At 41.0% G+C, this 23,931-nt stretch overlaps 1 protein-coding gene across 1 annotated transcript in view; it reads left to right on the top strand.

The window, feature by feature from the left end:
• Positions 1 to 23,931, top strand: part of EFHC2 (EF-hand domain containing 2) — a 153,181-nt gene that overhangs the window by 91,223 nt on the left and 38,027 nt on the right. Inside the window, 2 exon segments of the mRNA XM_057537632.1 lie at positions 14,525 to 14,530; positions 21,195 to 21,207. Of these exon segments, the coding sequence (XP_057393615.1) occupies positions 14,525 to 14,530; positions 21,195 to 21,207 (19 nt within the window).

The raw sequence follows: 23,931 nt of genomic DNA, 5'->3' as shown, positions 1-23,931 counted from the left end.
ACTAAGATTATGCATTTTTGGCGTAATCTTGGCAATTTTCTATAAAAATTCTACAGAAATGATGCATGCTTCTTAGTGCATCACATCAAGGAGCTCATGATGTCGATGTCTTATTACTGGTGGTATTGACCTTGATCACTTTATTAAGATGGTGTTTGTCAGATTTCTCCATTGTAAAGTTACTATTGTTCCTTTTGTAGTGAATAAATACCTTGAGAGAGATACTTTGAGACTATGCAAATCCTGCTTTTCCTCGAGCTTTCACCCACTAATTTTAGCATCCAGCAGTAGAACTTTCAGAGTATTGATTTTGCCTCTCCAGGAGGGCTTATAAACTGAACTTAATTTAATCTTAATTTTGATGTTAATTTATTGCCTTGGAGCTTTCTATAGTTAGTGGGTAAAATAAATTTGTACTACAAATTCTTATTAGGCAGAATATTGGCTTTGAGATCTAGCAGGTAATCTATCCATCTTCCTCCCTCCCTCCCTTTTTTCCTCTCTCCCTCCCTTTTTTCCTCTCTCCCTCCCTTTTTATACAGAGACTCAGAAAAAAGGTCCATTGTCATCTCTCTAAGACAATGGTTAGAGTTTATTAATCCTTCTTTCACTTCAGTTGCAGCCTTTTACAGTTCTAACTTTATACACAGGTTTTGTATGTAGGAGTTCCAAACTGCTACTCTCCTTGGCCAGAGGCCTTGTTTCTTGTGCCTGAGTGAGCATTAAAATCCAAGCTCTTACCTGTTAATAGTGTTCGATTCCCACCTCCCCCAGGTGCCACCCTGTTAGCTTGTACACCTTCCTCTCTGGCTGTACCAGCTACCTGTTTGCCTTGGTACCTGCGACATTTTCTCTCCTTTTTCACAAGCTCAGCCAGCAGTTTGAATTTCAATCGCTATCTCGTCTACCATTTTGCCACACATAATCTCTTTACCATGCCATACGGACTCTCAACTTAACACTGGAGAAAATACAGACTAGACACATTATTGGGGAATGTAACATCATTATAAATACCTATGCTGAAGTGGATTTGGCTTTGCTTGTGTAGACCTAGTTAAAATCAGCTCCACTATTTAAAATCTTAATAACTCTCAGGCTTTTCTCTTTCTATTTTTGAAGCATATCCATTCTTATAGCCTTGAGTTTTATGGGATGCTAGAAAAAATTCTTGGCATTTTAGAATAAATAAACCATATAATGTTGTGCCAAAACAGATAGACTATTTCTTATGTTTCTAAAGAGTGGAAAAAGGACCAACTCTTTTTCTGAGGTTTTATATATACATGTATATTTATACTGTGTTTCTTTTATTTCTTTTTCCATGATTATATTCTTGTGGGAGTGGGTAAATCATTAACAGTGAAACTACTATTTCATCCAAAATACAGTGTTCTAATGGTCTCTTTTCGAAGAATAAAAGCAAGGCAGCTGTGTGGCCATTAGTTGCTAACAAATGACCAGGTTAGTGCCACCCAGGCTTTCTCCTTTAATTAGAGTCCCAGTTTTGTTTTAAAAAATGAAAACAGTAACTAAATGCTAATTTTTAGTTCCTAAAAGGGAGAATTATGATGTAAAATGAGAGAATATTACAGAGCAGGAGGGGAATGACACTTAAGCCACCATAGGGCAAGCCCTACCTGGCTGTTTTTCATTCAAGTAAATTTTGCAACCCAAAGTACTGGGTATGGAGGGTGTGCCTCTCAGTGTGGTGTTTAGCCATGTACATTTAGCATTCATTCAATAAACATATATTAGGCACCTACTCCTGTATCAGGTGGGTTCAGAGATGAACGAGCTGCCCTTGGAGAATGCCAGCCTCATCTTTGAACCTCGATCAATCACCATAGGACCTGGCACTGACGTTTCTGGGCCACCCAATTCATGTCATTCTCTTTCCACGCCATTTTGGAAGGGATCTCTCCTTTGCTGTCCAGCTTTCTCCTACCCTTAAAGATATTCCAGTTTACATTTTTTCTCTTAAGATGTTCCTGAACACCCCAGCTCACAGTGATCTCTGTCTCTTTGATCTCCTTGCATTTATGCCTGGTGCCACTCAGCACATCTTTTTATTCCCTCATGCACGTTAGTTGAAGAATAAGTGAATGAATACAGGCATGAACAAAGGCAATGACCTTTGTTTGGATTCAACTTTCATTCACATAATAGTTAGGATCCTATAGAAAGGGGTTTCTTAACTGATTTTGGCCTTTCTTGAAGGAAAGTTCATTCTACTACCTACTAATAATTATAATAATAGCTAATACTTGAGTTTGGAGACTTGCATCAAGATGGTGGAGTAGGAGGATGTGGAACTCACCTCCCTGCACAAACACATCAAAAATATATCTACGTGTGGAACAATTCTCACTGAAAACTGAAAACTAGCAGAAAGACTCCTGTACAACCAAGGCTATAAGAAAGATCTACACGGAATTGGGTAGGCAGGGAAAAGAAGCAATCAGGTCGGGACCTATGCCCCTGGGAGGGGACTCAGAGGAAAAGGGAGATTACACAGGTGGAGACCCTCCTTGCTTGGGAAGTGAGCATTTCGAACCGCATATTGAGTGCCTCAGTCCTGGGGCCTGACAAAGAGAAGATGAGCCCCCTTGGCTAGTTAGAGAGCCAGTGGGACTAACATGAAGGCCATGGGAAGCCTGGACTCCACTCATGAGGAGCACACTAATGCTTGCTTGCTCCTGAAGCAGGGTGGAATGGGTGATTGAAACTGCACAGGTGGCTGATTGCTTTCCTGTGACTGCCCTGGCACACGCCCCAGCCTGAGCCGAGTGAACACTCCAGCACTGTTTGCCTTGTGTTGTAGCTCCACACTGGAGTGAGGGCTGTTATGACTGAGGAAGAAGCCTGGCTAATAGACACTGAGGTGGCTCAAAGCCTAAGCAGAGTCTGAGCAAGGAGGGGGTAGCCACTTCTGGTGATCATGCTGGTGGTGCATCAGAGGCGGTCTGGATCTCTGGCAGTGGCCAGACCACCACAGCCCATGCCGTGACTCTCACTGAGTACCCACACCAGCCCTTTTTGCTCCAGCACTGCTCCCCTCTTGGGTGAAGGTGCTGGTGCTGGGAGGGGGAACAGCACACACTTAAATGGAACTGAGCCTGCTCAGCCCCAACCCTCAGGGCTTCTGCTTCAGCAACTTGGGACCTGACTCTACCCCTCATAGGGTGGTGATGGCCACTGAGCAGAGGGGAAGCCCCCCTCACACCTTGCTCTGCCCTAGCCCCTCCATCTCCAGCCCCATTGTCTACCTAGGTGATACCTGCCAGCACACCCTGAGGAAAGACATGACTTGTGTTCACATCAAATCCAGCTCTCTCACCAAAGCCACTGGGCACATACAGACTGTATAGGGTTGCTCCCACATAAGGATACCTCTTCAAGACCACCATAGGTAACTGTTTCACCTAATTTCATAGAGACAGAGAGAGAAGCAAAATGAGAAGACAGAGGAATTTGTCTCAATTGGAAGCACAAGAGAAGACTCTGAAAAAAGCACTTTTGAAACAGAAATAAACAATTTACCAGATAAAGAATTCAAAGCATTAGTAATAAGAATGCTAAATGAATTAGGGAAAAAAATAGATGAACACAGTGAGAATTTTTTTTTAACATCTTTATTGGAGTATAATTGCTTTACAATGGTGTGTTAGTTTCTGCTGTATAACAAAGTGAATCAGCTATACATATACATATGTTCCCATATCTCTTCCCTCTTGCATCTCCCTCCCTCCCACCCTCCCTATCCCACCCCTCTAGGTGGTCACAAAGCACCGAGCTGATCTCCCTGTGCTATACGGCTGCTTCCCACTAGCTATCTATTTTACATTTGGTAGTGTATATATATTTTAACAAGGAAATAGAACATATAGTTGAAAGGAACACAAATGACAAATGTTGGTGAGGATGTGGAGAAAAGGGAACCCTCGACATCATTGGTGGAAATGTAAATTGGTGCAGCCACTGTGGAAAACAGTATGGAGGTTCCTCAAAAAACTAAAAATAGGGCTACCATATGACCCAGCAATTCCACTCCTGTATATATATCCCAAAAAACCCCCAAACTCTCATTTGAAAAGTTACATGCATCCCAGTATTCATAGCAGCATTATTTACAATTGCCAAAGTCTGGAAGCCACCTAAGTGTCCATCAAGAGATGAATGGATAAAGAAGATGTGGTGTGTGTGTGTGTGTGTGTATGTGTATATATATATATATACACACACACACAAATAGATATAGTTACACATTAACTTATATGAACCCCATGGTAACCACAGACCAAAAACCTACAACAAATACACAAAAACAAGAAAGAAAGGAACATAAGCATAGCACTAAAGAAAATCATCAGACCACAAAGGGAGAAAGTAAATGAAGAAGAAAAGAACAGGGAAGAGCTACAAAAGCAACCAGAAAACAAGTAGTAAAATGGCAATAAGTACATACATATCAATAATTTATTTAAGTGTCAATGGACTAAATACTCTAATCAAAAGACATTGGGTGGCTGATTGGATTAAAAAACAAGACCCATCTATATGCTGCTTACAAGAGACTCACTTCAGAACTAAAGACACACACAGACTGAAAGTTAGGGGATGGAAAAAGATATTTCATGCAAATGGAAACGACAAGAAAGCAATATTTGTATCAGACAAAATGGACTTTAAAACAAAGTCTATAACAAAAGGCAAAGAAGGGCATTATATAATGATAAAGGGATCAATATAAGAAGAGGATATTTTACTTGTTAACATGTATGCATCCAATATAGGAGCACCTAAATATATAAAACAAATACTAACAGACCTAATCAGAGAAATTGAGAACAATACAATAATAGTAGGGGACTTTAACATCACACTTACATCAATAGACAGACCATCCAGACAGAAAATCACCAAGACAACAGTGATCTTAGATGACAAAATAGACCAGTTGGACTTAATAGATATCTCCAGGACATTCCATCCAAAAATAACAGACTACACATTCTTCTCAATTGCACATGGAACATTCTCCAGGATAGATCACATGCTAGGCCACAAAACAAGTCTCAACGAATTTAAGAAGATAAAAATTATATCAAGCATTTTTTCTAACTACAACAGTATGAAACTAGAAATCACTTACAGGAAGAAAAATGGGAGAAGCACAAACATGTGGAGACTAAACAACATTGGTGGTTTTTTTAAGTAAAAACCAATGGATCCATGAAGAAATCAAAGAAGAAATCAGGAAATACCTTGCAACAAATGAAAATGGAAACATAACTTTCCAAAATCTATGGGACGCAGTAAAAGCAGTTCTAAGAGGGAAGTTTATAGCAATACAGGCCTACCTCAAGAAACAAGAAAAATCTCATATAAACAACTTAGCCTTCCATCTAAAGGAATTAGAAAAAGGAGACTAAACAAAGCTCAAAGTCAGCAGATCAGAGAGGAAATAAATAAGAGACCAAAAAAAAAAAAAAAGAAAAGATGAAACCAGGAGCCAGTTCTTTGAAAAGAAAAACAAAATTAATAAACCTTTAACCAGAATCCTCAAGAAAAGAGAGAGGATCCAAATAAAAAGATAAGAAATGAAAGAGGAGAAATAACAACCAATACCACAGAGATACAAAAAATCATAAAAGAATACTATGAACAGTTATATGCCAACAAATTGGACAACCTAGAAGAAATGGACAAATTTCTAGAAACATACAACCTTCCAAGACTGAATCAGGAACAAATAGACTATCTGAACAGACTGAACACTAGTAGTGAAATTGAATTTTTAATAATAAAAACTCCCAGCAAATAAAAGTCCGGGACTAGACAGCTTCACAGGGGAATTCTACCGAACACATAAACAAGAGCTAATACCTGTTCTTCTTAAACTATTACAAAAAATTGAAGAGGATAGAACACTCCTAAATTCATTGTGTGAGGCCACCATTACCCAGATACCAAAACCAGACTAAGACACTACAAAAAAACATCACACGCCAACATCTCTGATGAATATAGATGCAAAATTCCTCAACAAAATATTAGCAAATGGAATTCAACAGTATATAAAAAGGATCATACACCATGATCAAGTGAGATTTATTCCAGGGATGCAAAAATGGTTCAATTATTTGCAAATCAATCAGTGTGATACACCACATTACTAAAAGGAAGGATTAAAAATTACATGACAATCTCAATAGATGCAGAAAAAACACTTGACAAAATTCAACATCCATTCATGATAAAAACTCTCATCAGAGTTGGTTTAAAGAGAACATGTCTCAACATAATAAAAGCCATTTATGACAAGCCCACAGCTAACACCATACTCAATGGTGAAAAACTGAAAGCTTTTCCTCTAAAGTCAGGAACAAGACAAGGATGCACACTGTTGCCACTTCTATTTAAAATAGTATTGGAAGTACTAACCACAGTAATCAGACAAGGAAGAGAAATAAAAGGCATCAAAATTGGAAGGTAAAAAGTAAAACTGTCACTATTTGCATATGACATGATACTACATATAGAAAATCCTAAAGTCTCCACCCAAAAACTATTAGAACTAATAAATAAATGGTTAAAGAAGATGTGGTATAGATATACAATGGAATATTACTCAGCTATAAAAAGAATGAAATTCTGCCATTTGTGACAATGTGGGTGGACCTAGAGGGTATTACACTTAGTGAAATAAGTCAGATAGAGAAAAACAAATACTCTATGCTGTCACTTATGTGTGGAATATAAAAAATAAAACAACGGAATGTATGTAAAAAAGCAGAAACAGACTCTCAGATACAGAGAAGAAACTAGTGGTTACCAGTGGGGAGAGGGAGGCGGGAGGAGATAAGGGTATGGGATTAAAAGACACAAACTAGTATGTATAAAATAAATAAGCAACAAGGATATATTGTCCTGCACAGGAAAATATACCCATTATTTTGTAATAACTTTAAATGAAGGATAATCTATAATAACATTTAATCACTCTGTTGTGCAACTGAAACTAATATAATATTGTAAATCAGCTACACTTTAATAAAAATAAAAGAGCTAATACTTACATGCTACTTACCCCATGACGGGTGCTGTACTAAATGCTTTGTATATATTAACTCACTTAATCCTCACAGCAATCCTAAAAAGTACATACTATTCTTATACCCATTTTGTAGATGAGGAAACTGAGGCACAGAGAGCTTAAGGAAGCTACTCAAGATCACATACTAAGTTGCAGAGCTGGGATTTGCACCAGGCAGTCTAGCAGTTTCATCATGAGTTCTAAGATTTAGAATAAAACTAGGTAAGTTTGACTCCTCATTGTGCCTCTCTAATGCCTTATGGTCTTCATCTGTGAAATGAGAATAATTCAGGAGATGACTGAGGGGATAAAATGAGTTAATATATGTTAAACACCAAGCCCGTAAATGCCCAGTTACATTCATTCCGTTCACGTCCCCTCACCACTGGCCACATGGAACTTATACTTTCTGGTTCTAGAAGGCATGTGTGTGCTTCCGGATGGTCCAGCAGCTGTCTGTACAAACCTTGAGATCTTTGCTCTCATTGAAATTTTCTTTCTTGACTTTACCCTTTCTGGATGGCTCTCTTCTGGAAGGAGCACAGTTGGGGTGGGATTAAAAAAACTTCCTGGGCATATACCCCCTAGGTTTTTCTTCTATTATATGTGGTTTTATACTTATTTCTATTTTGCCTTGTTTCAGAAATGGGATTAAGTTGAGTTACTAAGATGCAAACAATTCTATAACACAAGATGGATATACAGATAATAAAAGTGAGAGAAAAAAATAAATATAGGAACGAACTGTGGATGCAGGGTGGAGTTGACACACAGAGTGTATTTACAGACTCTGAAGTCATGGGCATTTACTAGAGGTCAGCCATAGGCTGGCTCTGACCTTCCTAGAGGTCAGCACCAAATAAGAGACCACGAGCATAAAGCAACAGTAAGCCCATTGCTTAGCAGAAGGAATCCTAATACAGAGCCCAAGACTGGCCCACCGTTCGTCCCCCTCTGGGGCTGAGGCTGCCCCCTGACCCGCTCTCTTCCTCCTCTCAGGGTGGTGGACAACGAGGGGACCCTGCAGCTGAAGAGAAGCTTCCCCATTGAGCAGAGCTCGCACCCCGTGTGCAGCATTTTCTGCCCCCTCATGTCCTTCCGCCAGGGGGCCTGTGTGGGTGAGTCCCAGGGGGTCGGGGTGTCTGGATGGCCAGGGAGGGGCAGGGACCAGGGCTGGTGCTGACCTGGCTCAGCTATCACGACATCCTAATGCCCTGACTTCCTGGGCCTCGAGAACTCTCCCGCCCCAGCAACCTCACACCTTGAACACAGACCCCCAAACAGCCCAGAAACCTCACAGCCTAAGACACAGACCCCTCCCCGCCGCCAACAAAGAGCTCAGAGACCTCACACTCTGGACACAGAGCCAAAACAGCTAGGTGACCTTGCATCTAGGGTTGGTCCACCCCAGAGCCCCCAGCCCCGCGACCTCACACCTTAGACACAAATCCCTCAGCACCTCAGACGCCTCAGAGACTTCACATGCAGGTCACCCCGCTGCCTCCTGCAGCACCTCCTGATGGTCTTCTCTCATCTGGGCAGTGACGGGTAGCGAGGACATGTGCGTGCATTTCTTTGACGTGGAGCGGGCAGCCAAGGCCGCCGTCAACAAGCTGCAGGGCCACAGCGCGCCCGTGCTGGATGTCAGCTTCAACTGCGATGAGAGCCTGCTGGCTTCCAGCGACGCTAGCGGCATGGTCATCGTCTGGAGGCGGGAGCAGAAGTAGGAGACTTCCAGCCTTGCCCCTGTCCACCTTCCCACCCGCCTCCGGCCCCAGCCTTGTGTTTGTAAATAAAGTTCCTGTGGTTGTGCCGATGGCTGGCTCCCAGGTCTTCTGGGGGTGGGATGGGGGAGAGGGCAGCTCTAGGACCCAAGATGGGATGGGGTTCACCTCCTCATTCCTGCCTTCATGCATTGATTCACTGATGGATTCATTCAGCAACCGTTTATGAACGTCTGCCATGTCAGAGGCACCACTTCAAGTGTTTTATACAGTCACGCTTTGGACAGACATTGTGGAGCACCTACTGTGTGCTGGGACCTGTTCTAGGCACTGAGGGTACAAGCTGTGACTTAAACTGACAGGAATGGCTGCCCTCGTGGGGCTTACATTCTAGTGGAGGCAGGCAGATAATAGACAAAAATATATAATAGGTCAGCTAAAGCTGAGTGTTGTGAGGAGAAAGGGCAGGGGATAGAGTGCAGGAGTGAGGGGAGGGTTAGGCTCTTTTTGGTGTCATGATCAGGGAAGATGTTCCTGACAGTGTGAAATTTATTTTTCTTTAATTTTTATTTTATATTGGAGTATTACATTAGGTCCTTGTTGATTGTCTTTTTTATGTATAGAAGTGTGTATATGTTAATCCCAAACTCCTAATTTATCCCTCCCCTCCTTCCCCTTTGGTAACCATACGCTTGTTTTCTATGTTTGTGGGTCTATTTCTATTTTGTACATAAGTTCATTTGTTTTCTGTTTTTAGATTCCACATATAAGTGATATCATATGATATTTGTCTTTCTCTGTCTGACTTAACTTCACTTGGTCTGATAATGTCCAGGTCCATCCATGTTGCTGCAAATGGCATTATTTCATTCTTTTTTATGGCTGAGTAATACTCTATATATGTACCACATCTTCTTTATCCATTCTTCTGTCCGTGGACATTTAGGTTGCTTCCATGTCTCGGCTATTGTAAATAGTGCTGCTATGAACATTGGGGTGGGTGTATCTTTTTGAATTTGAGTTTTCTCTGGGTGTGAGGCCCTTCCCTGTTCTGGTTGTACCTGCTGCCACCATGTGGGTTAATTAGGCCTGCAGGAGGCTTAGGCCTGAAGTCACTGTGACCGTGACTAGTCACTGTTGCTGCAAGTCAGCTCTGGGCAAACTTGACCCTGGGAGTGACCATTGTGTGGCTTAGGAGGGACTGTGCTCCAGCACTTGCTAGAGAATCTCCCTCCTGCCCAGAGTGGAGAACACGGCTTCTGAACTGGCAGGGAAGTTAGGTTTGTGACTGACAACCAGCTTCCCTATTTCGTTTTATCTTAATTCATTCCTGCTCATTTTCCCTTTATTTTTTATAGAAATGCCACACTCTTCATAGATAAGCATATTTACTTTATTTTTGATTTAGAGCCATTTATGCTTTATAGATGAGGTATCAGCATATGGATTTCTGAATTACTTTTAAAACTGCTATTTTTAGGTCTGGTGTTCTGTGGTTACACACTAGGATTCATTACATAATTTAAGCACAGGGTGTTTAGAACAAGGAGCCAGGAACAAGTTCTCATTATATTATCTGGACTGAAAATGATTTCTCACTGACACTGTAAAGTTTAATAGTTCCAGCCACTGTCAGAGTGTAGTCCGGTCGATTGCCTAGGTTGTGTCTATGACTTCTGATTCAGATAAGTGATTTAGTTCTCATTTCAGTGCTGCCCTCGCCCAAGCTCAGAATTCTTCATAGAAGACCAAAACAAATAAAAAAATAGGACATGACAGTAAAATGTAAGAAATTTTCCTACTTCAGATTCTGATAAGGAAGTAAATCATTGTATTCATCAATGGACTTATATTTCTTCCTTTTCTGATTTATTTCCTGGCATAGGAGACCCAGTTGCCTTAATGACGATCTGTCAATTGAGCATAAGCCAAATAGTCTATCTTGGGGCTTCTATGTCATTAAGTGGTCCTAGGGAAGGGCCACTGTAAGGGTTGTACAGATTGTGGACTGCACAATTCTGGGGACACCAAGCATGGAGAGGCTCTTTTCTAGTCCCTCTATCAGTGGTTGGGGTACTGGGACAAGGCTCCCAGCCTTTTCTCTGCTACTTAATCTTTTTTTCCCTACCAACACCCCACCCCAAATTTGGCTTCTTGGTCTCCAAATCAAAAGCTTGTCTCTCCCACTGTCTTTCATGTTGACTTGGGCACATTTATTGAGGATGGCCATGATTGGATCCCTCCTTTCCTTAACGCCCCCCCCCACAGACACACATACGCCCCATCTGTGACAGATCCTATGGAATTTGGTTAAGTGCAGCCCCACACCAATGCCCAGACTGCTCTACAAACCTCTTTGTAAGGTTGCACAAACAGAGAGAAACTAAACCGTGCAGTGTAGGAGGTTCCATGCAGATTCCAAAAGTGATTGATTGTATGAAAAATTGGTTTTTGTTTATTTGTTTTTAGAACCTAGTTAATGGTCACAACCAGATGTATGATGGTCTCAGCAAGAGCTGACCATTTTGAGAAGCAAACAGACCAAAATAGGGAAAGAGTTGTATTAAAATGTAAAAAACACATATTTTCTGAATTAAAAATTAAACAAGAGGCACTAATAGGAGACTGGACACTGCAGAAAACTCAGTAGTAAACCAGAGAACTATCTTTAGAAACACTCTCAAACAGAGCAAAACAAGAGATTAAAATGTTGAGAAAGAAGAGAGCGGAAATGGAGGTAGAAAGGGAACTGAGCAAGTGGAACTACGGTAATAATAATTTTTAAAGAAAAATCCTTTTCTAAGTGAAAAAAAAATACGTCTGGAAATTGAGAGATTTCACTCTGTTCCAAGCAAAGTATGTGAAAAGGGATCACCAGATACACCTTGGTAAAAATTTAAAGGTCATATATGAGGAAAGAACCTTATAAGGAGCATCAAAGCAAAACATACACACAAAATAAAGCTTGAAAACACCACCACCACCAGCAGAACCAGTGACCTAAAAACCACAAAGATGTGGCTTCAGGTAACGCAAGGAGAAAATGGATCAAATCTTCAGTGCTTTGAGAGTAAGCAAAATGGGGACAAGTTGTTTTTCGTACATGGAGACAATAGAAATGTTTTTAAATCTTCAAGAAAATGGACTATGATATAGTTTCTTTGACACATTACTCAAAGTAACCCATTACTTTCATAAACTACTCCAGAACATGAAGAGAAAATCAAAATTAAGAACTCAAGGAGGACATCTTATCTTGAAAGACTGGACCAGCATTGAACATTAAGACAGGTTTCACACACACACGCACGCACGCACACACACACACACACACGGTTATACAGCTAAATTCCAGGATAAAACATTATTTCAAGAAGTGAATATTGTTAGAAAAATTGAAAAGGAAGATGACATGGTTTGTACCACAGATAAAATAGCCAAATAAAGAGAGTTGGGAAACTAAGGGCTGAATTCTTCATATTTGATCTTGAGAGTAAAATCATATTTCATGCTTGCCTTTGAAAATTAGGTAGTTATAAGTTTAAAATATTTTAGGGAAATTTCAACTTAACCAAGATAAAATTCCAAATAGAATTGCAGAATCTAATAATCATTTCACAATGTATATGTATATCAAATCATCACGTTGTACTTAAATATATATAATTTTGTCATTTATCTGCCAATAAAGCTGAGTGAAAAAAGAATTCTGGGGAGTGGGACTGGAGCTTGAGGTGGTGAGGAGATCATTATATAACTTTTTATATTCTTTGAATTTGATGACATATTTTATTTTTTAAAACCTACTATTAGGAAACAAAGACAAGCATAAGACATAGTGTTCCTTTTTAGAAAAAAAAATTGCAGAATCTAAGAGCAAACCTAGTGTAGTCTTGATGGCAAAAGACAAGTAGCAATAGAAGGTAATGGCAACAGTACATAAAAAACTGAAAACAAAACCAGAAGACAGGGGGAAAAAAAGTCCTAGGAGAAGTCTTGACCATAAATGTGAACTCCCTGATGGCCCCTGCAGCCATTATGACACATTCTGTCTTCTTGAGGTTGGCATATGATCATCTCTCTTTTACTTTCCTGTTTAATTCCTTGAGCTCCCATGGGCCATATTATCAGGAATTCCTCTTGAGGAATGATCAATATATTCCTCCTGAGGCCTCTTCCCTTCCCTTTCCCCCTTAGTTGTCCAGGAACCCCAGGAGGGTGACTTTGTCCAAGGAGGGTCAGACCACTGTCCAACACCACTGCTGTGGGAGACTGGTCCTGCCAGGCTGATGGATGCCACCGGGATGACTTAGCTGGCCAGAAGATCAGCGGCTATGTTTTGCTGTTGTTTTAAGTTGGGAGAGACATGAACATGTCTATAAGCTGAAGAGAAAGGATCAATAGGGACCAAGAAATCGAAGGCGTAGATGACAGACTGGATAGTTGATGGATCAGTGGGCAGTTAGGGATGAAGAAGCAGTTAAGGATGGGTCAAGGCATAGTTATGCCTTTGCCCATTCTCCACAACGGGTGGCAGAAAACCTCATCTCCAGGTTAACAGAGAATATAGAGGTCCCGAGATACAAACCTCCCCCATGCCCCTGCATCCACAGCTTCGCATTCCTCCCTTCTCACCTCAGTAGAAAAGGCGCCCCCTCTGCTGTCCAAAGCTAGCTTCCATGATGGCCCTGTTTCCCAGACACTGAACAAGAAAGAGACTGGGACCCATCCTCAGCCAAGCACATCCAACCCCAGTTGACGCCTCTCAGCTCACCCTCTTGCCCTGTTTCCTCTGCCCCAGCAGCCCTTACTGGTGTGCCTACACTCACGTTGCTTCCTGAGTGCCCTGACGTCCAACTCTCTGTTCATAGTGCTCGCTTGCTTGACATCCTTCAAGAGATTCCCTTCACCTGTGGAAGAAAACCCAGATGCCCCATGTGTGCCTTTTATGATTGGGCCCCACCTGCCAACTCTCTAACTTATCTCTTGCTTCATTTCTCTATGTTCTAGTCATCCTAAGAATTCTGACTGGGTTCAAATCTTGGCTCCACCACGTACTAGCCATGTGCCCTTGGGCAATTTGCTAGAGCTCTCTGGGCCTTAGTTCTTCATCTGTAAAATGGGGATAGTCCAAGTTCCTACTTAAAGAGTTGTCGTGAGGTTAAATGAGTTCATACATGTGAAGCAGTTAGATCGCTGTCTGGCATACACTAAGCACGTGATAAATGGTAGCTCCTGTTATTAGTACTTTGTACAGCTCCTAAGATGTACCATCCTCTTGCTCTCCTTGTATCTTTGAGAATATGGTTTTCTCCCATTCCTCCCAACCTCCTTCCCCTCCCCACCCTACTTTTCTGACTAGCAAATTGTCCTTCATCTGCAGGGTCTGTCTGCTCTATTGACACCTCGACTGTGGAGCATTCCTAGATTTCCCTCTTGATGTGTATACATGCCAGACTGGGTGAGGGCTACTTTTTCTGAGCTGGACATATCTTTATTATAGCCCTTTTTCTACTTTGTTGATTTGGCCTTCCTCTTGGTCTGTGATTAACTGTAGGGTGCAGGCATGGAGGGCTGGGAGTCAAATCTAGTCCATTCTCTTATTTTCCATCAGTTGATGTGGCCTGACATGGACTAAGTGCTCATTTAGTGTTTGTTGAATGAATGAATGAATGAATGAATGAATGAATACATAGGTAAGGGACATGTGCAGACAGAACACTATAGAAGAAATATAATTTCCAAGCAAATAAGAGATGTTCAAGTTTATTAGTAATCAAATCACTGTTGATTAAAATGAGACATCATTTTTACCTGATGAATTAGGAAACGCTTTTAAAAATGATAGTATCTATTTCTGTGGCCTCTTTCTTGTTCCTGGTGGGAGGGTAAAAGCAATTTAACACCATGTGTCAAGATCCTTTAAAATGTCCTTTTCTTTTGCCCACCTAATTGTACTTCTGGGACAGTAACATAAATAATTTTAAATATAAACAAATGTTTATATGTAAATATGTACATTATGACATTATTTATATAAAAATTTGAGAAAAGCCCACAAAATATCCAATAATAGAAGAATGGATTAGCATTTTGGTTTCAGAGGAATGTGTGATGATAAGAAATGTATTAGTTAAAGGAAAAAAGCAGACTATAGAATATGTTCACAACTATTAAGAAAAAAAAGACAAGTAGATACCCATGCATAGAAAAGAGACTGTGAGGAAGTATACCAGAATGATTACTTGGTTATATTTGGATGGTGGGAGTGTGTATGGGTTTTTTTCCTGCTTTTATATATTATCCAAATTCTCTATATTTAGAAATGTGTTCCTTTTACAATGGAGTAAAGCCAATAAATTTTATATTTTAAAGTGTGTGCTCAGAAACAATTAAGAATCTGATTATATTTTGTTTGATATGTTTTGACATGAGTAAGTCTTAAATTATGAAGTTGATTTTAAGTACCGAAGGGCACAGATCTGGTCTTGTGTTCAGCCGATTGTGTGACCAGTAAATAACCTGTGGGCTTATATGAGGTCACCCTCCATATAAGAAACCACAGTTGTCACAAGGCTTAGCATGGCCTCTAAAACATCACATCTGGCCACCAGTGAGAAAGAGTTAAAAACAAAAAGCCAAACAAGTGAGGTTTGCTTGGAGACAAATAATCCCTGAACACAGGATGGGTGTTAATGAAAAGGAAGGTGGTAGAAAACAAATCACTTTGCTTGTAAATGAAATGCATATTCATTCTTTTCTGCCCACATGCAAGTTAAGCACCATCATCCCAGGTCCACTTGCTGGATGCAAAAATCTTGACATGATTTAAAAAACAAAAAACAAAAGAAACCTCACTGTTGTCTTAGCTTGCTTAAATGCATATTGTACCAAATTGTAGAAGAATTATAGATGAGCGTTTTAAAGGGTTTCTAAAATTGTACCCCTATGAAGAATATTGCTAATATACAGCAATTACTGTTAACTGCATGAGAATATCTCATTTTGTTTGGCTACACTTAAACAACCCCAAAGTTGAGTGCACCAAGACATACTGGATTTCAAACTAAATAAATCAAAATTACCATGTACATTCCACTACATGTCAAAACAGGAAAAGCCATAGTATTTGATGTGAAATGAAGATTAGAGCAGTAATAGAGAGAAAACTAGAAGCTGCTTACATTTATTTGGAATAAGAAAACAAGCTCAATGATTTTCAATGCAGATGTACTTCTCTTTGAGAAAATACATCAAAAAATCAATTTACAAAGCAGAGAAATTTGGCAGTAATTATTATACTGTTAAAAGATTCTTTAGTTTCCGAAGAACTTATTTCAGAGTTCAGTGTGCTTGCTTGTTGTTAACAACTTGACAGATATTAGAGGAATTTAAAGCTAAGGTGTTAGGTGCCATTGCCATTTAAAAATGACCAAAATGAAGATAGAGTATATTTATATGTAATAGAGAGTGAAAGGGGGCATCTAATTTGAATTCTAAGAATTAAGCATTTGTGCAGCATCTCAAATCTATCCATTATATAAAGGAAGGCACACCTGGAGCTTATTACTTTATCACTTCAGACTTAAATCCTGAATTTGACTATTTAAAACAAGTGTACCATCTTCCTTTTACATTCTGTGATAAATTCCATGATTTCACTCATCAAAGACATTTCACGTTTTTCCAAGATAAACTTGCTTAAAGGAAGTAACTCATCTAGTTTGATACAACATGAAACTATCTTCATTTTGGGACAATGAGAATAAAAACTGATATTGTTTATTGAGCATTCATACAGTTCCAGGCACTATAGAAAGCTAAATGCTTTTCATACCTTGCAAACTTAACCCTAATTTTTCATTTATTCAGAAAACTATTTATTACAGAGTGCTTACTATGTGTCAGGGGCTATTGAATGTGTTGGGGATTCAGCAAGGAACAAAATAGACAAATAGCCCTGCCCTCTGTGGAGCTTACGTTCTAGCAGGGGAAGAAAGACGATATACAGAATAAGAAAATAAATGATATACTAGGTTGGCGTATGATGAATGCCACTGAGGAAAAGAGAGCAGAGAAGGGGCTAGGGGATGCCAGGCTTATAGGGGGAGGGGTCACACTTTTGAAAAGGATGGTTAGAGAAGGCCTCATGGAGAAGATGACACCCAAACAGATGAAGATGCCCTACAGGGAGTGAAGGACCAAACTGTGTTAACTGTCTTGGGGGAGAGCATTCCAGATAGAGGGAAGAGCAGGTGCAAAGACCCTGAAGTTGGAAATGTGCCTGCCTTGTTTGAGGAAGAACAAGGAGTGCAGTATGGTGGGTGCAGAGAGAAAGAGAGGGGACGAGGTCTGAGAGAGAGAGCAGAAGAGGGGTCACGTCATGTCGGGCCTGGTAGGCCGTCATGAGGCTTTTGGGTGCAACTTCAGGAGAGATGGCAAGCCCTCAGAGGCTTTTGAACAGAGGCATGATATGATCTGACTTACGTTTTCACAGGATCATCCTGGCTCCTGCGGTAACATAAAATTCTGTGAAGCAGGTGGTCTTGTCCAATTTCACAGATAAGGAACAGAGCCTCAGAAAAGTTCAAAATTTACCAAAGTTCCCATTTATTAGAGAATTTGTGGGGCTGCAATTTTAATCCAGGTCTGTGTAATTTGGAAGCTCACATTTTCCCCACTAAACCACACTGCCTCCCAATTGCAAACAGGTTCTGACCCAGGCTGGGGTAGATGATTTTCTTATAGTCTGTGGTGACCTCTTTTTTTCTTTTTTCTCTGGAGTCCCTTGGCTTCTCTGGCGAGGCCACCATGTCACACAACCCCAGGGGACACAATTTATGCCATAAGTCTATAAATGTTCTCCCTGGAGGTGGGCAGTACCCAGCCAACATGGCCATATGTAACGGCTTTGTTCTCCAGTGAGATTGAAGAGCTCTGTAAATGGTTTTGAGCTATAGTTAGGCTGGTAGCAAAATCTGGTAAGACATTTGTACTGGCTCCACTTGATCTATCTTTCCATTTCTCCTTCCTCTGACACATATTCTACCAGCTGTCTCTACTACTCTCTGCAGTCTGGCAACACACTAGTCCAGCACTATGCCAGGCTTAGGCCCACAAGTAACAGAAAACCTGAGGGAATGTAGGATGTGAGCAGGTGTGCCTGGCTTCTGATTAGACAAAGTGAAACACATTTTATTTGTTGAATATCAAATTGAAGGAGATGATACAGGGTGCTATCTAACTGTCATTAAAGTTGCTGCTTGGTTTAATTTAGGCTCAACCAGATTTTCTTGTAAGCCTTAGGGCCCAAGGCTTAGACTCTTGAGCCCTTGTTTACATTGAAACTAATTTTTTTAGTTTGTTTGAAAGACATTGCTTACACTTTAACAATTCGATATGTAAGAAAATACCCCAAGATTCAGACCTTTAAAATGAAGTTTTGATTCACCATTACTTGACTGGGTGACTTTAATGGAATTATGTCTTGTAAAACTGTTTAGCATTTCATGTTTCAGAATTCTGCATAGTTACCTCAATACCTTAGAGCAGTTTGGCTTTTTTTTTAGTCTTATGGCTTAAATTACAAAAATGGAGAGAAAATCATGGCAGCATCCCTTATAAGATTAATTAAATATTACTGTGATGATCTGTATAAAATATTAGTGCCAGGAGCATAGTACAATGTTGAGTAAAGGCAAAGGTGATTGCCATTTGAGTCTTTAAGATGAACAATAGTAATCACAGAATACCAGATCACTAAAATTATGACTGCTTTTTAAAGTGCATTTTTATTTTCCTTAAATGATGGGGCAGGAAGTACCAAGATGAGACTTTGCTCTCAGATCGTATTAGAGGTTCACTCGGAAGGTTTAAGTGAGAAAGGGCTATGTCTGATGGAAGTTGGACCTTTGTTTTTGTGACTGCTGCTAGCAAAAATGGAGTATGCAGAAAACAGTTTGGTGGGTCCTCAATAAGTTAAACATAAAATTACTATATGACCCAGTGATTCTACTCCTAGGTATAAATACCTAAAGTATTGACAACAGGTGTTCAAACAAAAACTTGTACATGAATGTTCATAGCAGCACTATTCACAGTAACCAAAAGGGGAAAACAACCCCAGATGTCCACTGATGCATGAATAGATAAGCAAAATGTGGTACATTCGTACAATGGACTATTATTCAGCCATAAAAAGGAAGGAAGTACTGATACCTGCTGCAACATGTATGACCATGAATACATTATGCTAAGCGAGAAAAGCCAGACACAAAAGACCATACTGCATAACTCCATTTATATGAAATATCCAGATTGGTAGTCTGCAGAGATAGAAAGCAGCTTAGTGGTGGCCAGGTGGGGAGAGGGCTGGGGGAAGGAAGAAACTGGAGTGATTGCTTCTTTGGGGTGATGGAAATATTTTGGAACAGATAGAGGTGGTGGTTGCATGACATTATGAATGCACTAAATGCCACTAATGATAGATTTTGTCTTCTGTGTATTTCACCACAATAAAAAGAAATGGAATGTGCTACTTTTGAAAACATTCCTCATTCTTGGTGAAGCCCATTAAAGTTTGACAGGGTGGGGTGGGTCCTAAAGAAGGGACACGTGGCAAACACAGGGCAAAGGGGTTAGCAGGGCGAGGCTTGCAGTGCCTGACCGGGATTGCTGGTGCCAGGACCTGGCTCGTGTGGGTGAAGCAGCAACCCCGGCCGCCACTCAGGGGCCCCTCGTGTCCTGCACGACTGAGGGCGGTTTTAAGTGTGGGGCAGCTTGTTTGGAATCCTCACATAAAGACATGGAAAGCGAGATAGCTTCAAGATGGCAGAGGAGTAAGACGTGGAGATCACCTTCCTCCCCACAAATACATCAGAAATACATCTACATGTGGAACAACAACTCCCACAGAACACCTACTGAATGCTGGCAGAAGACCTCAGACTTCCCAAAAGGCAAGAAACTCCCCACGTACCTGGGTAGGGCAAAAGAAAAAAGAAAAAACAGAGACAAAAGAATAGGGATGGGGGGGCTTCCCTGGTGGCGCAGTGGTTGAGAATCTGCCTGCCAATGCAGGGGACACGGGTTCGAGGCCTGGTCTGGGAACATCCCACATGCCGCAGAGCAACTAGGCCCGTGAGCCACAATTACTGAGCCTGCACGTCTGGAGCCTGTGCTCCGCAACAAGAGAGGCCGCAATAATGAGAGGCCCACGCGCCGCGATGAAGAGTGGCCCCCACTTGCCGCAACTAGAGAAAGCCCTCACACAGAAACGAAGACCCAACACAGCCATAAATAAATAAATAAAAATTAAAAAAAAAAAGAATAGGGACGGGACCTGCACCACTGGGAGGGCGCTGTGAAGGAGGAAAAGTTTCCACACACTAGGAAGTCCCTTCACTGGCAGAGACTGCGGGTGGCGGTGGGGGGGAAGCTTCGGAGCCACAAAGGAGAGCGCAGCAACAGGGGTGCAGAGGGCAAAGCCGAGAGATTACCGCACAGCGGATCAGTGCCGACCAGCACTCACCAGCCCAAGAGGCTTGTCTGCTCACCCGCCAGGGCGGGCAGGGACTGGGAGCTGAGGCTCGGGCTTCGGAGGTCGGATCCCAGGGAGAGGACTGGGGTTGGCGGTGTGAACACAGCCTGAAGGGCGCTAGTGCGCCACAGCTAGCCGGGAGGGAGTCCGGGAAAAAGTCTGGACCTGCCTAAGAGGCAAGAGACCGTTGTTTCGGGGTGTGCAAGGAGAGGGGTTTCACAGCACCGCCTAAACGAGCTCCAGAGACGGGCGCGAGCCATGGCTATCAGCACGGACACCAGAGACGGGCATGAGACACTAAGGCTGCTGCTGCCGCCACCAAGAAACCTGTGTGCAAACACAGGTCACTATCCACACCGCCCCTCCCGGGAGCCTGTGCAGCCCACCACTGCCAGGGTCCCGTGATCCAGGGACAACTTCCCTGCGAGAGCGCCTCAGGCTGTTGCAACGTTACGCCGGCCTCTGCCGCTGCAGGCTTGCCCCGCATTCTGTACTCCTCCTTCCCCCCGGCCTGAGTGAACCAGAGCCCCCAAATCAGCTGCTCCTTTAACCCAGGTGATCTACAAGCAGAGGCGGGGCCAAGTCCAAAGCTGAACCCCAGGAGCTGCGTGAACAAAGAAGAGAAAGGGAAATCTCTCCATGCAGCCTCAGGAGCAGCGGATTAAATCTCCACAATCAACTTGATGTACCTGCATCTGTGGAATACCTGAATAGACAACGAATCATCCCAAAATTCAGGCAGTGGACTTTGGGACCAACTGTAGACTTGGGGTTTGCTTTCTGCATCTAATTTGTTTCTGGTTTTATGCTTATCTTAGTTTAGTATTTAGAGCTTATTATCATTGGTAGATTTGATTGCTGATTTGGTTGTTCTCTTCCTTTTGTTTTTTAATATATATATATATTTTTTCCTTTTTCTCCTTTTGTGAGTATGTATGTGTATGCTTCTTTGTGTGATTTTGTCTGTATAACTTTGCTTTTACCATTTGTCCTAGGGTTCTGTCTGTCGGTTTTTTTGTTTTTTTTTGGTTTTTTTTTTACAGATCATTGAAATTACTTTATTATTTATAACACTTCTAAGACTTAAACAAATTATTATTTTATAGTTATTCATTCAGCAAGAAGAAAATGGGTACAGGATCTTTCAGTAACGAAGCTGGAACATTGTAAAAGTAAATACAGCATTTGACAAGGAAGATAACATAAGTCTGTCCCATCATTTGATGTAGAAACAAATGCTGCTTAACAAGGTTAAGTCTCTGGTACTATTTATCTCTGATAACACTTCTTGGAAGTCTTGTGCCTTAACAAAATGCTGTGTGATGACAGGTTATAATATAATCCCAAGATTAAAGCTATTTTGCTTATACTTATCTATTTCCATAATGTATTATTTTTTTAATTTATTTTTTATACAGCAGGTTCTTATTAGTCATCCATTTTATACCCATCAGTGTATACATGTCAATCCCAATCGCCCAATTCATCACACCGTGACCCCCACCCCCGGTGTTTTTTTTAAAGTATAGTTTTTAGCTCTTGTTATCATTGGTGGACTTGTTTTTTGGTTTGGTTGCTCTCTCTTTCTTTTTTTTATTACTTTTATAATTTTTCATTTTTAATAATATTTTTTAATTGTTTATTTTAATAACTTTATTTTAGTTTAGTTTACTTCTTTCTTTCTTTCTTTCTTTCTTTCTTTCTTTCTTTCTTCCTTTCTTTCTTTCTTTTTTTCCCTCCCTTTTCTTCTGAGCTGGTGGCTGACAGAGTCTTGGTGCTCCAGCCGGGCGTCAGGCCTGAGCCTCTGAGGGGGTAAGAGCCGAGCTCAGGACACTGGTCCACCAAAGACCTCCTGGCCCTACGTAATATCAAACGGCGAAAGCTCTCTCAGAGATCTCCATCTGAACGCTACGACCCAGCTCCACTCAACGTCCAGCAAGCTACAGTGCTGGACACCCTACGCCAAACAACTAGCAAGACAGGGACACAACCCTGCCCATTAGCAGAGAGGCTGCATAAAATCATAATAAGTTCACAGACACCCCAAAACACACCACCGGACGCAGTCCTGCCCACCAGAAAGACAAGATCCAGCCTCATCCACCAGAACTCAGGCACCAGTCCCCTCCACCAGGAAGCCTACACAACCCACTGAACCAACCTTACCCACTGGGGGCAGACACCAAAAACAATGGGAACTACGAACCTGCAGCCTGCGAAAAGGAGATCCCAAACACAGTAAGTTAAGCAAAAGGAGAAGACAGAGAAATACACAGCAGATGAAGGAGCAAGGTAAAAACCCACCAGACCAAACACCTGAAGAAGAACTAGGCAGTCTACCTGAAAAAGAATTCAGAGTAATGATAGTAAAGATGATGCAAAATCTTGGAAATAGAATAGAGAAAATACAAGAAACATTTAACAAGGACCTAGAACAACTAAAGAGCAAACAATGATGAACAACAAAATAAATGAAATTAAAAATTCTCTAGAAGGAATCAATAGCAGAATAACTGAGACAGAAGAACGGATAAGTGACCTGGAAGATAAAATAGTGGAAATAACTACTGCACAGCAGAATAAACAAAAAAGAACGAAAAGAATTGAGGACCGTCTCAGAGACCTCTGGGACAACATTAAACCAACATTCAAATTATAGGTGGCCCAGAAGAAGGAGAGAAAAAGACAGGGACTGAGAAAATATTTGAAGAGATTACAGTTGAAAACTTCCCTAATATGGGAATGGAAATAGTCAATCAAGTCCAGGAAACACAGAGTCCCATACAGGATAAATACAAGGAGAAACATGCCAAGACACATATTAACCAAACTATCAAAATTAAATACAAGAAAAAATATTAAAATCAGCAAGGTAAAAGTAACAAATAACATACAAGTGAATCCCCATAAGGTTAACAGCTGATCTTTCAGCAGGCACTCTGCAAGCCAGAAGGGAGTGGCAGGACATATTTAAAGTGATGAAAGAGAAAAACCTACAACCAAGATTGGTCTGCCCAGCAAGGACCTCATTCAGATTCGACAGAGAAATTAAAACCTTTACAGACAAGCAAAAGCTAAGAGAATTCAGCACCACCAAACCAGCTTTACAACAAATGCTAAAGGAACTTCTCTAGGCAGGAAACACAAGAGAAGGAAAAGACCTACAATAATAAACCCAAAACAATTAAGAAAATGGGACTAGGAACATACATATCGATAATTACCTTAAATGTAAATGGATTAAATGCTCCAACCAAAAGACATAGACTGGCTGAATGGATACAAAAACAAGACCCGTATACACGCTGTCTACAAGAGACCCACTTCAGACCGAGGGACACATACAGACTGAAAGTGAGGGGATGGAAAAAGATATTCCATGCAAATGGAAATCAAAAGAAAGCTGGAGTAGCAATTCTCATATCAGACAAAATAGACATTAAAACAAAGACTATTACAAGAGACAAAGAAGGATACTACATGATGATCAAGGGATCAATCCAAGAAGAAGCTATAACAATTGTAAATATTTATGCACCCAACATAGGAGCACCTCAAAACTTAAGGCA

The sequence above is a fragment of the Balaenoptera acutorostrata genome, chromosome X, assembly GCF_949987535.1.
Source record: "Balaenoptera acutorostrata chromosome X, mBalAcu1.1, whole genome shotgun sequence".
Lineage (NCBI taxonomy): Eukaryota > Metazoa > Chordata > Mammalia > Artiodactyla > Balaenopteridae > Balaenoptera > Balaenoptera acutorostrata.
The sequence above is the reverse complement of the archived record's forward strand: the minus strand, read 5'-3'. Positions and strand labels throughout refer to the sequence as shown.